Source organism: Schistocerca cancellata, chromosome 6 (assembly GCF_023864275.1).
Source record: "Schistocerca cancellata isolate TAMUIC-IGC-003103 chromosome 6, iqSchCanc2.1, whole genome shotgun sequence".
NCBI lineage: Eukaryota > Metazoa > Arthropoda > Insecta > Orthoptera > Acrididae > Schistocerca > Schistocerca cancellata.
Genome location: NC_064631.1, coordinates 273717515 through 273737678, shown reverse-complemented (window position 1 = coordinate 273737678; position 20164 = coordinate 273717515). Strand labels below are relative to the sequence as shown.

At 40.0% G+C, this 20164-nt stretch overlaps 1 protein-coding gene across 1 annotated transcript in view; it reads left to right on the top strand.

The window, feature by feature from the left end:
• LOC126190689 (transmembrane 9 superfamily member 2) overlaps positions 1-20164 on the top strand; it is a 127378-nt gene that overhangs the window by 57795 nt on the left and 49419 nt on the right. Inside the window, exons 6-7 of the mRNA XM_049931149.1 lie at positions 1965-2088; positions 5883-6022. Coding sequence (XP_049787106.1) covers positions 1965-2088; positions 5883-6022 — 264 coding nt within the window. The remainder of the gene's footprint in view (positions 1-1964; positions 2089-5882; positions 6023-20164) is intronic.

Below are 20164 nucleotides of genomic sequence, written 5' to 3'. Positions count from 1 at the left end.
AGACGAAAGGATGTGGGTTTTAAGGGAGTGGGTAAGGAGTCATTCCAGTCCCGGGAGCGGAAAGACTTACCTTATGGGGAAAAAAAGGACGGGTATACACTCGCACACACACACATATCCATCCACACATATACAGACACAAGCAGACAATATGTTGTAAGACAAATATGTCTGCTTGTGTCTGTATATGTGTGGATGGATATGTGTGTGTGTGCGAGTGTATACCCGTCCTTTTTTTCCCCATAAGGTAAGTCTTTCCGCTCCCGGGACTGGAATGACTCCTTACCCACTCCCTTAAAACCCACATCCTTTCGTCTTTCCCTCTCCTTCCCTCTTTCCTGATGAGGCAACAGTTTGTTGCGAAAGCTTGAATTTTGTGTGTATGTTTGTGTTCGTTTGTGTGTCTGTCGACCTGCCAGCACTTTCATTTGGTAAGTCACATTATCTTTGTTTTTAGGTATATTTTTCCTTCATGGAATGTTTCCTTCTATTATAAACAAATAGAATGTCATTTATCAACTATATAAAGGCCGCAAAACGCCTTGAATACACATAATTATTTGAAGAGATTCCTTTGGCTTCAAGGATGTGTGTCTTCTTCCTGCACAGTGGGGCCACTGTACATTTTATTCATCACGTTGTATCATCTAAGTCTAATGATCCCCCGAAGAAGGATTGGTAGAAGTTGCCATTTTTCTTGGGCACCATGGCTCCCAAACCACAGCCCTTCGGATTTTTGCCAGTGGGGATGGTTGTAAGGCAAAGTCTACAAAGGAAAAGTGAACATAGTTGTTCGCTTGATTATGAATAGGCTGCCCTCGTCAAAGAATGCCAATATGACCCCAGAATTACTACACGTGGTGTTGTCAAGAGAATTTCGAAGTGCATTGAAGTCAGAGGTGGACTTTATGAAACTCAGCTTCGAACTTAATTTTTTGCCTTTGTTTACTAAGGCACAAGAGGGGTGGTTCTGGTGTTGCGCTTGATCATGGGGGCAAGATGTAGACAAATTGAGATACTGTCATTCTGAGAAAAATAGGTGTATGTATAGGGAAAATGCGTAACACACTATATGTACAAGAACCAAGAGGGAATAATAAAACTAGAAGACCATGGGGTAAATGCTTGTATTAAGAAAGATGTAATCCTTCCCCTTCTGTTCAACATGTACATCAAAGTAGTAACGTGGGAAATTAAAGAAAGGTTTACGAGTGGGATTGAAATTCCGGATTAAAGAATATGAGCGATTACATTCATTGATAATGTTGCTGTCTTTAGTGAAAAAGAGGAAGAATTATAGGGTGTATCGACGGGAATGAACAGAATGTAGCTTGAGAGCAAATAAAAGAAAGGCGAAAGAAATGAGGTTAATGATAATGTAATGTCAAACGTGAGGATGACTGTAATAGTAGACAAAGTGAAGGAATTCTGCTGCGTATTGTGCAGAAGTTTTCAGTGAGCTGACGGGGGAAACCTAAGAGGTATGTTCCCCAGTTTGGTCTACCAGGTTATCAACTAAATACTAATTTAGTCACCAGTATTACAGATCTATGGTGGAAGGTCCACCTAGCATGTGTTACAATGTGGAAAATGTTTTGAAAAAGAAATCATGCAAAATACTCATAATGAAATCACATTGGCACATGAAAGGTAACATCCATATGAAAGATCTTGGGAGTAAAAGGACTTTTGGACAATGCTGTAGGTGACCTACAAAGGTGTACAGTAGTTCTCAAATCGAAGGTTTATTTTTATTTGCAGTTTGTGTTGATTCTTTCAAAAGTGTGGATATAAAAATAATTTCAGCATGATTGTAATATTTATGTTCCTCTAATATAGTACATAGAATAGCTCTACGTCACAAAGTATTAGCATTTTTGTACATTCACTGTTCTTAGATTTCATTTGCCTTTTTTCGTATTTTTCTGTTCGGTCATCTAAACAAAGCTTACTTTTACCTTCAGAATATGCAGACTAACAGAAAAGCACACTATATTTTCAACCATGTTGATTTGCAAATCACTTACCACAGTCCTGAAGGAATGGATTGGGACATTGGTTACCAGGATAAAGCTGGCAGAATTATCTGTAAGTAGTTCTCAGTCTTAAATAATCATGTCATACTTGTCACAAATATTTTTCAGCTATGCCTGTCAGGCTGGCATTATTCATTGCTGCTAGGTTTCAAATGGGAAATGAACCACTAAGTGATTGGGCAGTACTTTTATTGCGTGTTTTACTGAATCATTGAAAATTGCTCTTGTGGGTATTTTATGTACTCAAGAAATTTTGTGCATCACCTTTAATACTTTGTTGTTTGTGTGATTCTGAGTACAAGTTACAGTAGATACTTAACAACAGCCTCAGTATTTTCCTGTGTTTGTCAGTATGGAACAGCCAAAAAATGGTGCAGTAATTGATGATTATAGCCATTTGCGGATAATTCTTTTTGAATGTTAATGCTCTGTGAGCTTCATTTTGAAACTGTTGAAGTAAAATGGCTTTCTTTAGTACTTTCAAAACATATTTGCCGATTCAGTAGCAAAACAATGTGATGTTTTTCACTGACTTAAAATATGACATACTTCATTGACTCATTAATGAGTATAAAATGTCAAATAAAAATGCAACATGCAGAGAACAGAGACTTGCATTCAGGAATAACAGATTCAAAGTCTGGCCCTCCTTTCTTATATCTCACAGTTTCCTAAAATCACATCAGTTCAGTGCAAGGGTAGTTTATTTCTTCTCCCACCATTTTTTCTAAATTAGTAAGTACTGAACCTTTAATGGGTTTAGTGTTGATGGTGCGTTTATTCTTTCTTTTGTCACTTCATTAGTTCAATGCAACGTCTTCTCCATTGAAAGTAAAATTAAATTTTTGGCGCGAGTGGCCCCCCCCCCCCACACACACACACGCGTGCGCGCATGCACACACCACAATATTATGGTAGTGCACCAGAAGCAAATATTTTATTTTGAATAATGTTTCAATTGTAATTTACATGCAAGTAAATGTATAATCCTATTCCATCACTAATTATCAGTTCCTATCCAAAGCTTTGCAAAATCCAACTGTATGCCCCATTTTCAGTGGTTGTGGGACAGAATACTGAGTGATGGTAAGAAGTGCTTATGTTTGATTCATACAAGATGTTTCTAAAACGGATGTAAAAAATGAGAGGGCAGATAGAGTGGGTCATAACAAGCAACTTTCACGTAGCAACCTATGTCTGCATCCCTTAGTGTTTGCTTTAAGGTTTCATTTAGTAGCATCACACACTGCTGGTAAGATAGGCATACAACCCACCATCAGTGTCGAAATGGTAGTAAGTATTGCAGGCAGGACAACACTGCAGAGTTTCTTCTGTAATTGCTGGGATGCGAAAGCATTGTGTTTGGTGCTACAAATGCCTGTTTGATACGATGCCGCATAGAGGGCGGCACTTGGACATATGCAGTGTCTGGTTTGCCCTGCGTCAGTGTATCAAGAAACGGGAACACTCTTGTGTTTGCTACTGTGTGGAGCAGACAGGAAATAGAGAGCTTTTCATGGGAGGAAAGGGCACATGTCCGCTGTGCTTATGGGATGGTGGAGGGAAATGTATTTTACATTCAACGGTTTCTGAGTCGTCAAGTGCCAGATCCATGAATGTTCACTGCCATCTACAGGTCCCAAAGAGAGACAGGTGCTGTTAAGGTGAGTGTCCATCGAAAAGGTGTTGTAATGGCATATGTAAATTTAAGGCCTATATCGAAACCCAATGCATTCATTTTGTGATACAGGTGTGAAGGGTGGATGAATGTGGTTGTCAATGCACAGTGATTACACCAGAGTTTGAATAGGAGGCATTAGCACTACTACAAAACACACCCACAACAATCTCACAGAGTGTTGCCTGAGATGTGGATGCAAGTCATTCCCTGTTCTTGTGTGTTTGGAATGAAGGTGATTTGTGCCCTTACCACCTTCAAAAAGTTCAATTCCCTAACTGAGAAGATTTTCTGTGTCACTGACTTCTGTCGGTGGTTTATGGAGAAGTGTGCCAGTCAACCTGAATCCCCACACTTTGTATTTTTTACGAATGAGGCATCCTTTGTGGGGGAGGTGTGTTGAACAATCACAATTAGCATTCATAAGCCTATGAAAATCCACATGCCTTCTTTGTTTGTTGTCACCAAGAGCACTTTGTAGTCTTATGTTTGGGTTGATTTGGTAGATAATAATCTGATTGGTCCATACTTACTCCCCCAACGACTGAACACAAATGGATACTTAATCTTCTTGAGGGAAACACTGCAGAGTTATTGGAACATGTCCCCCTTAACCTGTGACAGCGCGTCTGGTACCAACATAATGGTGCATTGCACACTTAGCTCATGCTGTGCAAAATCATTTGGATGAGATCTTTGCTGAGAACTGGATAGGGGGTGATGGGCCAGTGGCATGGCCTGCACCCTCCCACCACTTGACGTCTCTTGATTTTTTTTGTGTGGAGACACCTGAAATCAGTTGTGTACAAAACACCTATTACGACAGGTGAGTAGCTTATAGCACGAATTGTAGCATCCTCAGATACAACCCCACTTTGCCAGGGGAAATTGAAAGGATATGACAATTCCTCAGACATCATTGCATGACAAGCATTTAAGCAGGAGGTTGTAATTTGAGCAGTTTTTGTAACTGTTTGCAATTAAATGTCATGAAATGTCCACCCCACCTCTTTTATGTTGATGGCACAAAGAAATGAAAACATTGCACTGCAGACATACTAATATGTCGACTTGTATGGTAGGCTTGCCATGCTGGCAGTGTGTGACACTATTACATGATGCATAGTGCTGGATTTTAAGGAATGCAGATATGAGTTGCTGTGTGAAAGTTGCTTGTTATGACCCTCACTACCAGCTCTCTCATTTTTTATACAGGGTGTTACAAAAAGGTACGGCCAAACTTTCAGGACACATTCCTCACGCACAAAGAAAGAAAATATGTTATGTGGACATGTGTCCGGAAACTTACTTTCCATGTTAGAGCTCATTTTATTACTTCTCTTCAAATCACATTAATCATGGAATGGAAACACACAGCAACAGAACGTACCAGCGTGATTTCAAACACTTTGTTACAGGAAATGTTCAAAATGTCCTCCGTTAGCGAGGATACATGCATCCACCCTCCATCGCATGGAATCCCTGATGCGCTGATGCAGCCCTGGAGAATGGCATATTGTATCACAGCCGTCCACAATACCAGCACCAAGAGTCTCTACATTTGGTACCGGCGTCGCGTAGACAAGAGCTTTCAAATGCGCCCATAAATGAAAGTCGAGAGGGTTGAGGTCAGGAGAGCGTTGAGGCCATGGAATTAGTCCACCTCTACCAATCCATCGGTCACGGAATCTGTTGTTGAGAAGCGTATGAACACTTCGACTGAATTGTGCAGGAGCTCCATTGTGCATGGACCACATGTTGTGTCGTACTTGTAAAGGCACATGTTCTAGCAGCACAGGTAGAGTATTCCGTATGAAATCATGATAACGTGCTCCATTGAGCGTAGGTGGACGAAACTAAAATGATCTCTAACATGGAAATTAAGCGTTTCCGGACACATGTCCACATAACATCTTTTCTTTATTTGTGTGTGAGGAATGTTTCCTGAAAGTTTGGCCATACCTTTTTGTAACACTCTGTATTTATTTTAGAAACACTGTGTTTAAAGATGAGATAAGCCTAATCAGCATAAACTGAGTGGAATTTGATCATTGTAATCAGTGTTTAGCAACCTCTATTCATCAAAAGCAGCAAAGAAAGAGGGATAAAAATTAGAAAAAATTGTACAGGAACTGATATTACTGATAAGAATGTATCTTTTCTTACAGCGGCAAAAGTAACTCCCCGGAGTATAAAGCATCCAAGTAACAAAATTGACTGCTCCAGTAAAGAGCCCATGGAAATTCCAAGTGAATGGAAGAAAAATCAAAAGTTATCTATACCATATACATACAGTGTGAAGTTTATGGTAAGTGTGCCAATTAAAAATGAGCTAGTTTTAAAAGCTACTGGCTGTACTGTATAAGTTGTTAATGAATTTCTATGTGTAGACTTTTATGAATTTCTATATGTTGACTTTAAATATTGTTGTCAGAGAAACAGCATCATAGTTTAGACTTTTCAGTGTTAGCTGGAACTGTGGCCATGGTTGTGAGATATTAGTAAAATATTAGAATTTGGATTAACTGTATGAAATTAAGGAAAGAGCATGTCACTTGCCATATTTCACGAGCAAACTCTCATCTGCAGGTAAAATATACAGGAAGATTTTAAAAAGGTTTATTCTTTTAACTATGTAAAAAAGAATAATAACTGCAACTGTCATACTTTGCACTCTCTCTTCTTACTCTGGTAGCACTGTTGAAATCACACACTTGTTTCCTTCATTCTGCCATCTTCTCCTGTCATCTGGCGTAATGACCACTTATTGTATGTTGCATCCTCATGCACCTGGGATGAGAGTCAGCTATGCACTTGCTATTCGCTGTTATTGTTGTAGAAACATATCTCCAATATTATGTTCATTTTTCAACAATTTTTGGAGTATGGTGTATAGATTCTACATACAGGTGGCAACTCAAATACAGTGTAATATAACAGTAATCTTTAGCTGTTCTTGGACTGCACTTAACGCGTATTATATCATCCCAAACTGTAAGAGACTTTATTGTAGCGCCCTTGTAAAGCGTTTAAAGAAAATACTTGAACCACTCATGACTTGATGATTTAAAATATTCTGGCTCTTATATTATGCAGAGACATTCCCAGTTCTGTAAGTAAGCCAAATTTCTTCTCATTTAGAAGTATATATAATACTTAAAGGATTTTGGTCCAGTTCAGTTGCTGGTAATATGTCCAGCATCATGAACATACTTGACTACCACTGATCTATTGAACAGTGGAGTCAAGGATGGAATAACAATAATATTATGAAAAAGATTGATTGCTACTCACTGTATAGGAGAGAGAGAGAGAGAGAGAGAGAGAGAGAGAGAGATGACCACTGTCTCTGACCTCTGTGGTCGGACTGTGGACAGAAACTGGGCCTGATGGAAGCAGCTATCTGGCGCGGGTGGTTAGGGTAAGGAGGCGGCATGGGCCAAGGAGGGATAGAAATAGCAGGGTAGGAATGGGGTAATATGTTGCTGCTTATGAGAGCATGCAAGGATATGGTGAGGACAGGGTAGGGCAGCTATGTACAGTTGAGAGGTTTGAGAGCAGAAACGGAAATAAGTAGAGAAGGGGAAAAAGACAAGTGGCTGCATTCTCAGAATACAAGGCTGTTTAGTGCTGGAGTGGGAGCAGGGAAGGGGATAGCTGATCAAGAGATAGCAGGACCACCGATTGCTGAACACTGCTCAGCACAGTGTGATTCGCTTCAGTGACTGATTCGTAGCCTGCACCATCTAGATCCTTCCTATTAACACTAGCTGTTCTGAATTGTGCAGGTGGTTTCTCTCCCTGAAATATACCTACTTTACTGTAACCCTCTGGCCTCAACCTTCGTTAGTCCCCTGTCCTCCACTTACCTATCCCCTTGCTTTTTCCCACTCCAGCACTACACAGCCTTCTATCCTGTCAGTGCACCCATTAGTCTTTTTCTCCTTCTCTACTTCTTTCCTTTCCCACTCCCCTTCTCCCCCTCCCCCAAATCTCTTGACGGCACATAGCAGACCTACCCTGTCCCCACCATACCCCTGCACACTCCCTCAAGCAGCACTACACCTTCTCCCACCCCTAGCCTGCCACCCCTCTCCCTCCTCACACCATGCTTCATCCTTAACCCACCACCCATGCCAGTTTGCTGTTCCCATCAGGTGCAGTTGCTGCCTGCAGTTCGCCTACAGCGACCAGAGACAGTGCTCATGTGTTTGTGGATTGCATTTATGTGATTGCTTATGTGTCTGTTTCCTACTTTGGAGGAAGGCTGTTTGGCCAAAACTTAAACATCTAGCAGTCATTTCATTGTGCCTGTCTGCGACTCAGTATCTCCTCTATAGGGTGAGTAGCAGTATTATTATCATTTTCGTAATACTGATCTGTTAAAGTTGCTCAGTTCTTAAGGCATCTTTATGATTATTGTATCTTACTTCAAAATTCCTCCTCATGTGTTTTGTAGATGTAGTGTCACACGATGTGCACTTTATCTTGTAGTGCCCGATGTGTCATACTTAATAGAATTATTTTTCAGTTCATGATCCACTTTGCATCCCAATACACTTTCCATTTTAAAACCAACTGTGATGTTAAACTGCTGCAGGAGATTAGCTTTGTTTTGTGAGATGCTGCCACTCTATTTTTGTATTACTCTTTGCATCTTGGTTATTTATATTTAAATAACATAACAAAAATTATGTTGTTTGGCACACATTATGATGGGGAAAATAACAAAAAATTAATTTTGTATGTACAGTAAAATTCTTATTGCAATTTGCAGTGTTTCGTTGTTAGCGCACAATTTTTATGCGTGATGTGGTGCATGTCTGGTGTTTTACTAAACGTGATCTTCGAAAATAATAACTTATTTTGTTAAAACCAAGTGCCCGTATGGGGTTGCTGGTCCCTCATTGGGCGCCTTCCTGAGTGGCAGATAGGGGAACGTTCTCCAGATATGGAGGGTACCAGGGAAATGAAGTAGCTGGGGCAGACCAAAGCCAGTAGGTTTGAGGGCCAGTGGCTTGGAAGAAAGGCAGAGGAGCCCCCAACCATCAATTGCTGCCTTGCAGTCAATAGAGGGATCTACAAAGGCTAAGGATATTCCCCTGAAAATGGAGCCAGCTACTTGTGAGCTGAGCTGTAAGGGGCAATCCTTCAGATAGTTGAGCAGAAGATTAACAATATTCCCCTTAAAAAGCATTTGTTGTGAATGCTAACAAGGGAATAAGCCGGACAGATAATTTGATGACGACCCAGAAAACAAAAAAAGGATAAGAGATGTGTACACAGGAACATGGAATGTGTGGAACCTATACCAAGCTGGAGCACTATGCCAGCTACTAAAGAAAGTAAGCAACTATTGCATAAAATTATTGGCTCTCCAGGAAATTAGGTGCAAGGGAAAGTGACATAATGAACTCTGGATATTTCAGTATCTTTCATAGTGGCTGGAGGGCAAATACCTTTGGTACAGGTTTTGTGGTTGCTAAAGGACTGAAACGTGGTATAATGCACTTCGAAGTAATCAATGAACAGATGTCCATGTAAAGATTGGGGGAAAAATTTTTCAACATAAGTGATAAATGTACACTCTTATACATAAAAGCTGACAGCCGGTCGGCAGCCACAGAGACTAAGTCAGAGTCGTTCACTTAAGGTGGCCAATAAAACCGACTGCCCCTGACAATGCTATGTCCGGCAGTCTGCACAATCTGGCAACACTGTAAGATGCGGAAGTGTCAGGAGGAAGGGTTGTCTACTTCAGAGATGTTGTCATGTTGTTTGAGTCTGTGGTTTAGTGATAATCGTTGTGCATTCTAAGCTTATAGTCGCGTGGTCGCGTCCAAATGCACACACACACACACACACACACACACACACACACACACACACATTTCAGCCTTCGTCTAAAGTTATGGATCTGATTGAACATTGAAGATAATTTGCTTCACATTCTACCCACCAGTATTAACAAATACTTTCAGAAACAATTCCCCAGGACAGCTCTTGGCTGCGTTGTGATCAGAACAGCTTACGCTCGAGCGTTTCCTCGCGCTGCAGCAGCTACTGGCCACCAGCCAGACGCCACCCACCACCTGAAATTGGGTGTTGCCCAGGTAAACTCGGTGTGACGCTGTCCGTGTGTGTCTCAAGTGTAATTTTCGAATTTGAAGTTCTAGTTATCATCTTGCAGTTAAGCATTGGATTTTACATACTTGAAAATTATGAGCTATGGTTAAGCGTTGTAAAATTGGACCACAGGTGAAAACAGGTGTAACATCTGCAACACAATATTCATTTTTGTTATAATAAAGGGGAGAATGCAGAGGAGGCAGTTTGAAAGATTTGAACTACGTGTGGAGCAAGTGCTTTTGTGAAAAATATGCCAGAAAAAGATATTCTTGTTTCAGCAAAGATCGTTCTGGCATGAATGATTTTCCACATTAAGGAAGTCTGGACTACTGATATAAGTAATGAATTACCATTTAACCATCATGTGACATTTGCATTCAACAGACAAGGTTCAGAAGTCTGGTTTAGGAGTACTGCATGCTCTAATTCGAAACAACAAAAATCAATGGAGAGACTATTATGGCAGTTTCGCTTGAACATCATCAGGTCACTCATTGAACATTCCTATGCAATACTTCAGACTTTTATTCAGTAAGTCGTCAGGAGATGGACAGAAATGTCAAATTAAGAGTGCTTTCCGAGTCATATTCAATCCAAAATGAGGTGGTTTTAAGGTAGTTGAGTGTTCTAGCAATTACACTTTGATAATTCCCATATGAGTATTCCGATAGCCAAAAGAACCCATTAGTGTGAAACCATCAGGAACTACATTAATATCAAACTGCAAGAACTCGAGACAATACGTGACTCTTCCCTTTGCTTACTGTTATTTAGGATTCTCTCTGTCCTAGGCGTAATGCAAGTGGAACTTCACATTCATGATGTGCTTTCCGCTATTCTTGACAAACATCGCTGCGAGTAACAACTATGTGGTGGTGATTGTACAGGTTGTCAGTGGACGTGGTGGTGTTATGCTGTCAACCTGCTTACAGTTTGTGGTGCACATTATCTAGCGGTGACTAAGTACAGACAGTGTGGTGGCATCATCACTTACCTTTATTTGGCATCAGCTTGAGTAATATGATTTAACAAACATAGCACTTCATTCACGAGCTGCTAATGGTACAGTATGACTACAGAGATCATCATGTGGGTATTACATTGATTCTGCAGCGAATTGCTTGACAAATATTGCCATCATCTATGCAGCTGAAATGACTCACTACACAGGTACTCTTTGTTGCACTTGGTTAAGTGATCAGCTCGCTGCAATCTTGCTTCTACTGTTCGTAAATACTTGTATACTGACCATTCATTACTTGACTAAATATGTGCTACAATCTTATTTGCATGTATATGACATAGGTTATCACCATCACAAAGCAATGACTAAGGAATGAATGCCGTTAGTCCCGTTACCTAGATGGCAAGACATATGTTCGAAAATCGCCTGTATTGCCTCAGAAAACAATTGCATCTTAAATATCGAAGGACAGACGTCGACGCTGTCACAAGACGTTGAAATACAGGAACGGAGGCAGATGAAAATTTGCGCCCTACTGAGGTTCGAACCTGAACGTGCTGCTTACTAGGCAGATGTGCTGACCATTGCACTATCGGGACACAACGGCCAACCTCCTTGCAGGATCTATCTACACATGCTCCGCGTCAGACGCAAATGTCCACCTTTGCCGTATACACCCCCCCCCCCCAATTCGATGTATTACAAGTAATTACACTCTAGCTCCTAAACCTAGTTACAGAAATGCAAATAAGACTCATTGACATATAATGAGGATATTCCAGCCCTTGTCACCCACGAGTTTGAGACAAAGCTATAGTCATTTCAGAGGTCACTCACAGAACAAATCAGTTGGTATCCTTCTTGGTAGTATAACTGAAACTTGGCATCAGTGCAGAATATGTTTGGCAACTCTGTGACTGACGAGTTACTTCCTTGATGGCATGGAACTAGCCTGCTAAATTCACTTGATATTATCGTGTCATTTCAGTTGAATAATGCGAGTGATTTTCTCTTGAGATGTGATATAGTGATATCAGTTAATACTGTTGAGTTCATGAAAATTGTTCTACAAGGGAAATAGAGCTACTCTCCTCTCTTAAGCTGCAATTTATCTGCAATAGCAGCTACTGGACCAATAAGAAAGACACATAGGCCATACCTCTTTGCTAGCTCCGAGGTAACGTGCTTGCCTACCAGGTACAAGTGGCTTTTGTTCGCCTTGTGAGACTTGCTGAAAGCCATATTTTTAATTCTTTTGTAGCATAGCTACAAGCAGACAGATAGAAACTCAATAAAGGAATCGTAAGATAACGCAGGGGTAAAATTCGTCTTGCTACTTTCAGTACCCCTTACAGTGAAAACCTTATGGTATTGCAAAATTCATAATGCCACTTTTGTTTTCTACTGACATATTTTTTGTTGTTGTGAGTTCATAATTTTATCTATGAACTGCCACATTTTCATAATACTTGAATATGATATGGGACATGAAGTAAATACAGACCTTTTTGAAGTAAAAAGTTGGTAATATCCTACTAATTCATGTTAAAATAGGCACAATCAACTTCCAATGTTACAATAAGATAGACTGCCATCATGATGTTTCTGTTGTAAATTGAATCTAATTTGTATTAATACAGTGAATATTTTAATTGTGTTTTCCATTTAGTTTATTGAACACTAGAGTAATCATCAAAGAGAAATCAATCAGCAACAGTATATTCTTTCACAATATGTGAAACAATCTGACAATGGTAAAATAGTTTACAAATTCTACACCTGTAGAAACCTATTGGTTCTAACGATTTCATTAAACCGGTGTAGTTTGAAGAGCATTTTCTTGTAGGAATGAATTGCCTTGACGGCTGACCAATCAAGAGCGGGAAACGTGTAAGTTTAAGAGTATACAATCAGAGGGACAAAGTGCCAGAGAGATGACTTCCCTATCAATACCAGTGCCTAAGAGGTGATGTCCCTATCAATCTCCTGGATAGTTTTGTTTCTCAGATCAACAGCCTTTCATTTCTTCTTAGGAAGTTAACAATAAAGGCATCATAACTCGTCTCCAGTAACAGTACTGCATAGGAATGTTCAATGAGTGACCTGATGACGTTCTAGCAAAACTGCAATAATAGTCACTCAATTGATTTTTGTTGTTTCAGATTAGAGCATACAGTACTCCTACACCAGACTTCTGAACCTTGCCCGTTGAATGTAAATGTCGCATGATGGTTAAATGATAATCCATCACTTATATCAGTAGTTGAGAGATTCTTAATGTGGAAAATCGTACTGCCTGACTTCAGGCGGCGAATGGTGTCTGGCCAGTGACTGGTAGCCACTGCAGCGCGAGGAAACGCTCGAGCGTAAGCTGTTCTGATCGTGACACAGCCACGAGCTGTCCTGTGGAATTGTTTCTGGAAGTATTTGTTATTACTGGTGGGTAGAATGTGAAGCGAATTGTCTTCGATATTCAATCGGGGCTGAAATGTTTGGGAAAAAAATATACAGTTCGACGTGAACAGGCAACTATAAGCTTAAAATGCATGACGATTACCACTAGACCATGAGCTTGCACAACACATCATCTCGGAAGTAGACAACACTTCCTCCTTACACTTCTGCATCTTACAGTGTTGCCAGATTGTGCAGCTTGGCGGAATTAGCATTGTCAGGGGCGGTAGCATTTATTGGCCACCTTAAGTGAATGACTCGAACTTAGTCTCTGTGGCGGCCAGCCTGCGGGCTGTTTTTATGTCTAAGACTGTACGTGCATCCACAGAGGAGACAGATGAACAACAGAAGGATGAGCTTTATAGAAAGGTAGGGCAGTTGTATGATCAGGCTCCCAAACATGATGTTAAGATCTTAATAGGACACTTGAATGCAAAAATAGGAAAAGAAGAGTCTTATCAGCCAACTATAGGAAGAGACAGCCTCCATGAATTATCAAGCCTCCATGAAATATCAAATGGCAATGGAATTATGGTTGTAGATTTTGCTCTAAGTAAAAACATGAGTATCAGCAGCACTTGTTTGACACACCAAAAAATACACAAAGAAACATGGACTTTACCATATGGACAAACTAGAAATCAGATAGATCATATATTGATTGATTGGAGTCATGGCTCGGACATAGTGGATGTTAGCAGCCAATGTGGAGCTGACTGAAATTCAGATAATCATCTAGGGAGAATTAAATTAAGTACAGGCAAGGGATCTCACTATTTAGTAAACAAAAAGGCCACAAACAGAAGAGGTTTGACATTAAGAAACTGACGTTAGAAGAAATACAGAGAGCATATCAGATGAAAACAGAAGGGGGCATTAAGAACGGTTCGGACACATCAAATGAACATATAGAAATAATGTGGAAATGATGTAAGACTGCAATCCTCGAGGCAGCTGGGGAGGTTTTGGGACACACACGGGCTCAAAGGAAGGCAGATTGTTTGAAGAATGTGTGAGAAGAATTAAGGAGCATAACATAACAATGAAATTATTTCAGAGAAGAACTAGTGCAAATCTAAATAAATATAATGAGAAGCGGCATATAGCTAAGAGGGTTTGCAGACAGAAGAAAAGAGCACAAGAAAACAAAAAATTTGGAAGAAATTGAACAGCTAGGAGAAGAGAAGCAAGTGAAATGTACCAAAATATTAAAGAAGGTAAGGCCATGTTTCAAGTCAGAACAAATATATGTAGTAGTAAAGAAGGGGATTTGATAGAGTCGAGTAATAAAATACTTAACAGATGGGCAGAATACTTCGAAGAGTTACTGAACCCAGAAGTGGAAGGATTAGAACAGGAAGAACTGGCAGAAATAACTTATTATGGACCAGAGGTCTTAACACCAGAACTCACAATGGAGGTAGTGATACAAGCAATTAAGATATTAAAAAAAAGCAATAAGGCACTTGGAGAAGATCAGATCCAGCAGGACTTCTCAAATATGGTGTGGAACCACTGTGGAAAGCAATACATAAATTAATACTGAGCATCTGGCAGGAAGATAGCATGCCAATTGAGTGGAAAACAGCTATTATGTGCCCCATACATAAAAAAGGAGATGAATTAAACTTCCAGAATTACCCAGGAATCTCGCTGCTAAATACTACATGTAAAGTGTTCTCCAAGATCCTCACTAGGAGGCTTACTCTCTATGTGGAAGAGAGAATTGGAGACTATCAAAATGGGTTTAGGTGAAATAGGTCAACAACTGACCAAATATTCACATTATACGAACAACTTGAAAGATGTTATGAGCATCAAATAAACATACACCAGCTTTATATCGATTTTAAAAGCCTATGATAGCATCTCAAGAGTGGCATTGCAGAATGTGATGGAAGAGGCTGGAACACCTAAGAAGCTCGTTAAACTTACTATGATGACACTCAGTGAAACCAGCTGTAAAAGTAAAAATACAGGGCAAAATCTCCAGAGAAGTGGAAGTGAAGAAGGGCCTAGAAAAAGTTATAATTCAGATAGAGTTAAATAGAGGAGGAACCATTTCTAATTGTTCACTGAAGTACCTATCCTACGCAGACGATGTGACATTACTCACATGAAACACTGCTGTGCTGGCCGATGCCTATCAACAACTGGAGAGCGGTATAAGGGAGCTTGGCGTAGTTGTCAATGTTGAAAAGACCAAATATGTGGCAGTGACCAACCAGCAAAACCTACCAAATCTCAGGACAGCCGAAAAGAAGTTTGGAAGGGTGAGAGACTTAAAGTACCTTGGATTGACTATCACGGAGACGAATGACATCATCAGCGAGGTGAAAGCTAGAATAACAGCAGGCAACAGTTGCTACTTTGCCACACTGACTATGTTTAGGAGCTCACTTCTATCACAAAAGTCCGCCGCTCGTGGTCTCGCGGTAGCGTTCTCGCTTCCCGAGCACGGGGTCCCGGGTTCGATTCCCGGCGGGGTCAGGGATTTTCACCTGCCTCGAGATGACTGGGTGTTTGTGTTGTCCTCATCATTTCATCATCATCCAGGAAAGTGGCGAAATTGGACTGAGCAAAGATTGGGTAATTGTCCGGGCGCTGATAACCACGCAGTTGAGCGCCCCACAAACCAAACATCATCATCATCATCTATCACAAAAATCTAAAATCCTCATTTACAAAACAATTTTAAGTCCAGTTGTTATGGATGGTGCTGAGACATGGACCATGACTGCAAATGGAGGCAGGATCCTAAGCATTTGGTAGAGAGAGGTTCTGCGTAAAATATACGGCCCAATATGTGATTAAGAAGGTTGGCACATCCTTATAAATGCAGAATTAGAACCACATTTTGAAGAACCTGACATTGTCACTACCATTAAAATAAGAAGTCTGCAGTGGGCAGGACATGGGGTCAGAATGGAGAAAGACAGAACATGTTAGAAGATTTTTTATGGCAAGGCTGGAGGCAGATGATGGAAGGGACGTCCCAGAAAGAGATGGGTGGACAGAATTGAAGTCGGAATGAGAAAGCTGGTTGTCAGAGAATGGAGATGGAAATCCATGGGCCATATAGAATGGCAGGATATTGTGATGCGAGCCAAGGCCCTTCAAGGGCTGTAGAGCTGAAGAACAAGTAAGTAAAACCAAGTGCAACACTACACTTTGTGCACCTGGTCTGTTCATAACCTATACATTTAGGGATACTGCATGTAATCCTCTTGTTAGACCATATTGGCCAGTGACCAGTTTTATCTTAATGTACAGGTTTTGGTGGCAAATACTGTGTGCCACCTATGTGTTTGTTTCGTAATTGTACTCTCATCTAATTAATGTCTTGTATTATTACATTCAGACACTCTTGCTTTTAGTTTGCATAATATTTCTGCCAAGTAAAGCTGAAACTCTGCTGAATTCGTTGTTCTCGTCCCCCCCCCCCCCCCCCCTCTCTCTCTCTCTCTCTCTCTCTCTCTCTCTCTCTCTCTCTCTCTCTGTATGCCTTTTCTGCCTACTTACCTTCACCAAGAATAAATGGCCTGTCAAGAGAAATGAACTTCCTGCGAGCTTTATTGTATCACTGCAAATGTTGATGGCAAATTTACTACCTTCCCATCACTCTTAACTGACCACAGAAATGTTGGCTCCACTGACGGCAGCTACATGCTTTACCAAATACCCATGTCCCTTTTTCTGTATCCCTTCACATCTGGCATTTTAAAATTTGGAATTTGACTTCTAATAGTACCAAGGCTAAGGATACCCTCTAGGTGCAAGTACTCGAACAAAAGAATTGATGTAAAGTAATTATCAAATAGCAGGTGGTAATTCTTATTTCTTAGAAAATTGCATGCTAGAGGTTATGATATTCCTTCCTGTCTCTTTCTTTTGCTGCCTTAGTTCTTTTGTATGAACAGCGTGCAATCTTTTAAATTTTATTTGTCCCATATAATGTATATAGTTATATATCATGTCACCCTGGTCCTCTGTGAATATGGCTCTGGAAAAACAAATTCTTTTGCCTTGATAACACACAGACGATATAGCAAAACTTTTCAAATTACCTTAGTGTTTCTATTTTCCTAGACTCATAATGTCATTCTGAGTGTGCACTTGCATTTAAACACATTTCTTCTCTTATGGTAATGTTAAGCACACCACCACTTACATATGCATTCTTGTAATTGCGGATTTCTGATAATGACGAACCAGTTAACAAAAAATATCTTACCACTTGTAGTGACGAACTAGAACTAACTTCTCCAGCATAGAAAGAGGGAGACAAAAGAACGTACAGGAAATAATGTGAACCTTTGCCATACTTTATTGTAGGTGGTAAAATGCATTTAATATTTAGATATTGCTATAATTTATTGCTATGCGGGAATCAGAAAAAGCAGAGGTACTACAGCATATAACTATGTCTTGGAAGTCCATACCATCTTCACTCCCCTCTCTGTTGTTCAATAAGTCCTCAATTTCATAGGGCTTTAAATATACAGCTTTTCTGTTAAATAAGTGCCCTCAGTGCCTAAGTTAATGAGATAACGTTTTAAAGAAGCTTGTAACAATATTGGATGTCATAAACGAACTAATTGGTTTATGGGAACCATACTTATGCACTGTTGCATTTCTTTGACAAGGAAATAACTTCACTTATACAGGGTGCCCTACAATTCCTCTTACAAACTCCTAGGACTCGTAGAGGGGACTAAGTAGACAATATTTTGAGCTGGAACCCCTGTCCAGAAACAAATCTTTCTGTCCTACAGCTGTTTGGAACTGTTTTCCAGGCACTTATATAACAGGGTTGTCATGGTGGGGATGCATATGTCCGATCGGCTGATGTCATTTGACATCTGTCCAACCCCTCTGACCTGGTTCGAACCTCATTTACATATGTTAGTGTTAGAGCAGCATGGTTGAGTATACATGATCCTTCTGTATGGCAAAGCTCACAGTAATTGAAGAGCTGCTTGTTGCCTTTATCAAGATCGTTATCCACAATGTCTGACTCTCATAGCATACCCTTTTCACCACAATTACACAAGGGCTTCAAGAAAGGGCTACCTTCACCATCAGCAAGGGTGACTGTGTTGCTCCAAGGAGATTGCACACACCAGAATTGGAAGATGCTGTACTGTAAACAACTGTGTTTGTGAAAACTGATTAAATTTCCCTTTTGTTTCTTAATAAGTGGAATTGTAAAACAAGTGACGTACTGGGTCACCGCTAAGAAATTACTTGTAAAAGTGGTTACGTTACCAACATGTTTTCAAAAGGTTGTAATATGGAAATAGTACATTTCCAGACATGGGTTCTAATTCAAAATATTATCTATTCAGTCCCCTCTTCAAGTCCAAGAATGTTATAACGGGAATTTTAGAGCACCCTGTATACGTAAAACGATATAATTTCATAATTAAATTTAACAAATTGTATAAAATAGAAATATCTTATTTCTGTTCTTCGAAAACAGTTAACTGTAGATGCATGTGTTCTTGGAAAACAAATGACAGGCAGTTGCATTGAAGCCATAAGATAGAATCACTAAGAACTTAGAAAGACAGGGGAATGTTGCAGCACTGATAAAATGTGTGTTTCATGTTCTAAGATTCAGTTGGTATGTTGCAGAACTGCAACTTGGTGAGCCAAAGAGTTAGTGTCATCCTTTTTACCTGATGACCATTTCTTACAGTTTGTGAAAGGGAGTAATTTAAATTATTGACTTTGTAGGGGCTGTGGCTTTTCCTTTGTGTCGAAGCATGTTTGCTATGAAGCATAACTTTTCATCCTTAAAGCTTAGCATTCACTGTAACTTGTTGTGTTACATTCTGTGCATTATGTGCCATCGAGCTGTGTACTGTTGTGCCTTTGGGGCAGTCCTATAAATGCTTGTGGCCTGTAGGGTGGGTACTGTTAACAACCAACACTGTGATAGCCTGTACCTGTCATCATGATTCATACTGGCCTATGAGCCGACAACATACAAAAGGCTGCCCAGTCAGGTACAGCAGTATGTTCAGTGGCTGAATACACATAGTGCATTAAGTTACCTTGGTTGCCCCTGGGCATCGCGAGAAGAAAACACTACTTCACAGTAATGGCTTCTACATCTACATACATACTCCGCAATCCACCATACGGTGCGTGGTGGAGGGTACCTTGTTTCTCTTTCTGCAATATCAGCCAACTGGAATGAAAATAAAAAGTACTATCAATAAAAATTGTCAGCTCGTGCCTCCACACTGCTACCACACAGCCAAAAAGTATGTGATATTACTCACAAACTGCTATGAGAAGAATAAAATTATAGTGGAAAAGATCTTGAAGAAGACGATGATGATGATGATGATGATGATGATGATGATGATGATATCATGTATCCAAAAATATGTCATTGAAGAATTAAAAATTTGTTGCTCCGGTAGTAACAACAGGTACACAGAGAGAGTCTAGGATGCCAAGTAAGAAAAATGTAAAAGCCACAAAAAGTTAAGCATACTTTATTTATTCAGTGACTACACGTAAGGTCATTGCATGTCTGGACTGTGTAGGAATTACCTAAGTAGATTCCTGTTAAATTGTCTACACTTTTATTGAGAGGGTTTGCTTTTGATGAATAGATAATTTGGCTCTTCTGATATTGTGGAATGCCTGATGACTCTGGTTAGGAGACATTATATTAATGAAATTTTACTGTTCTCAAACTAAAGACTGCAGCAGTTGCACTAATTGACTACCTGGGTTAAGGGTCCATAGTTCTTCAGACATGTTTGTGCGGTAATGTGCAAGATGTGTGGTTTACAGAGTACAAATAAACAAGTATGAATTGGCTGCAACCTTATTTGTATTCACGCATTTATAAAAGATCACTGTAAGAATATAATGAAACAGAAT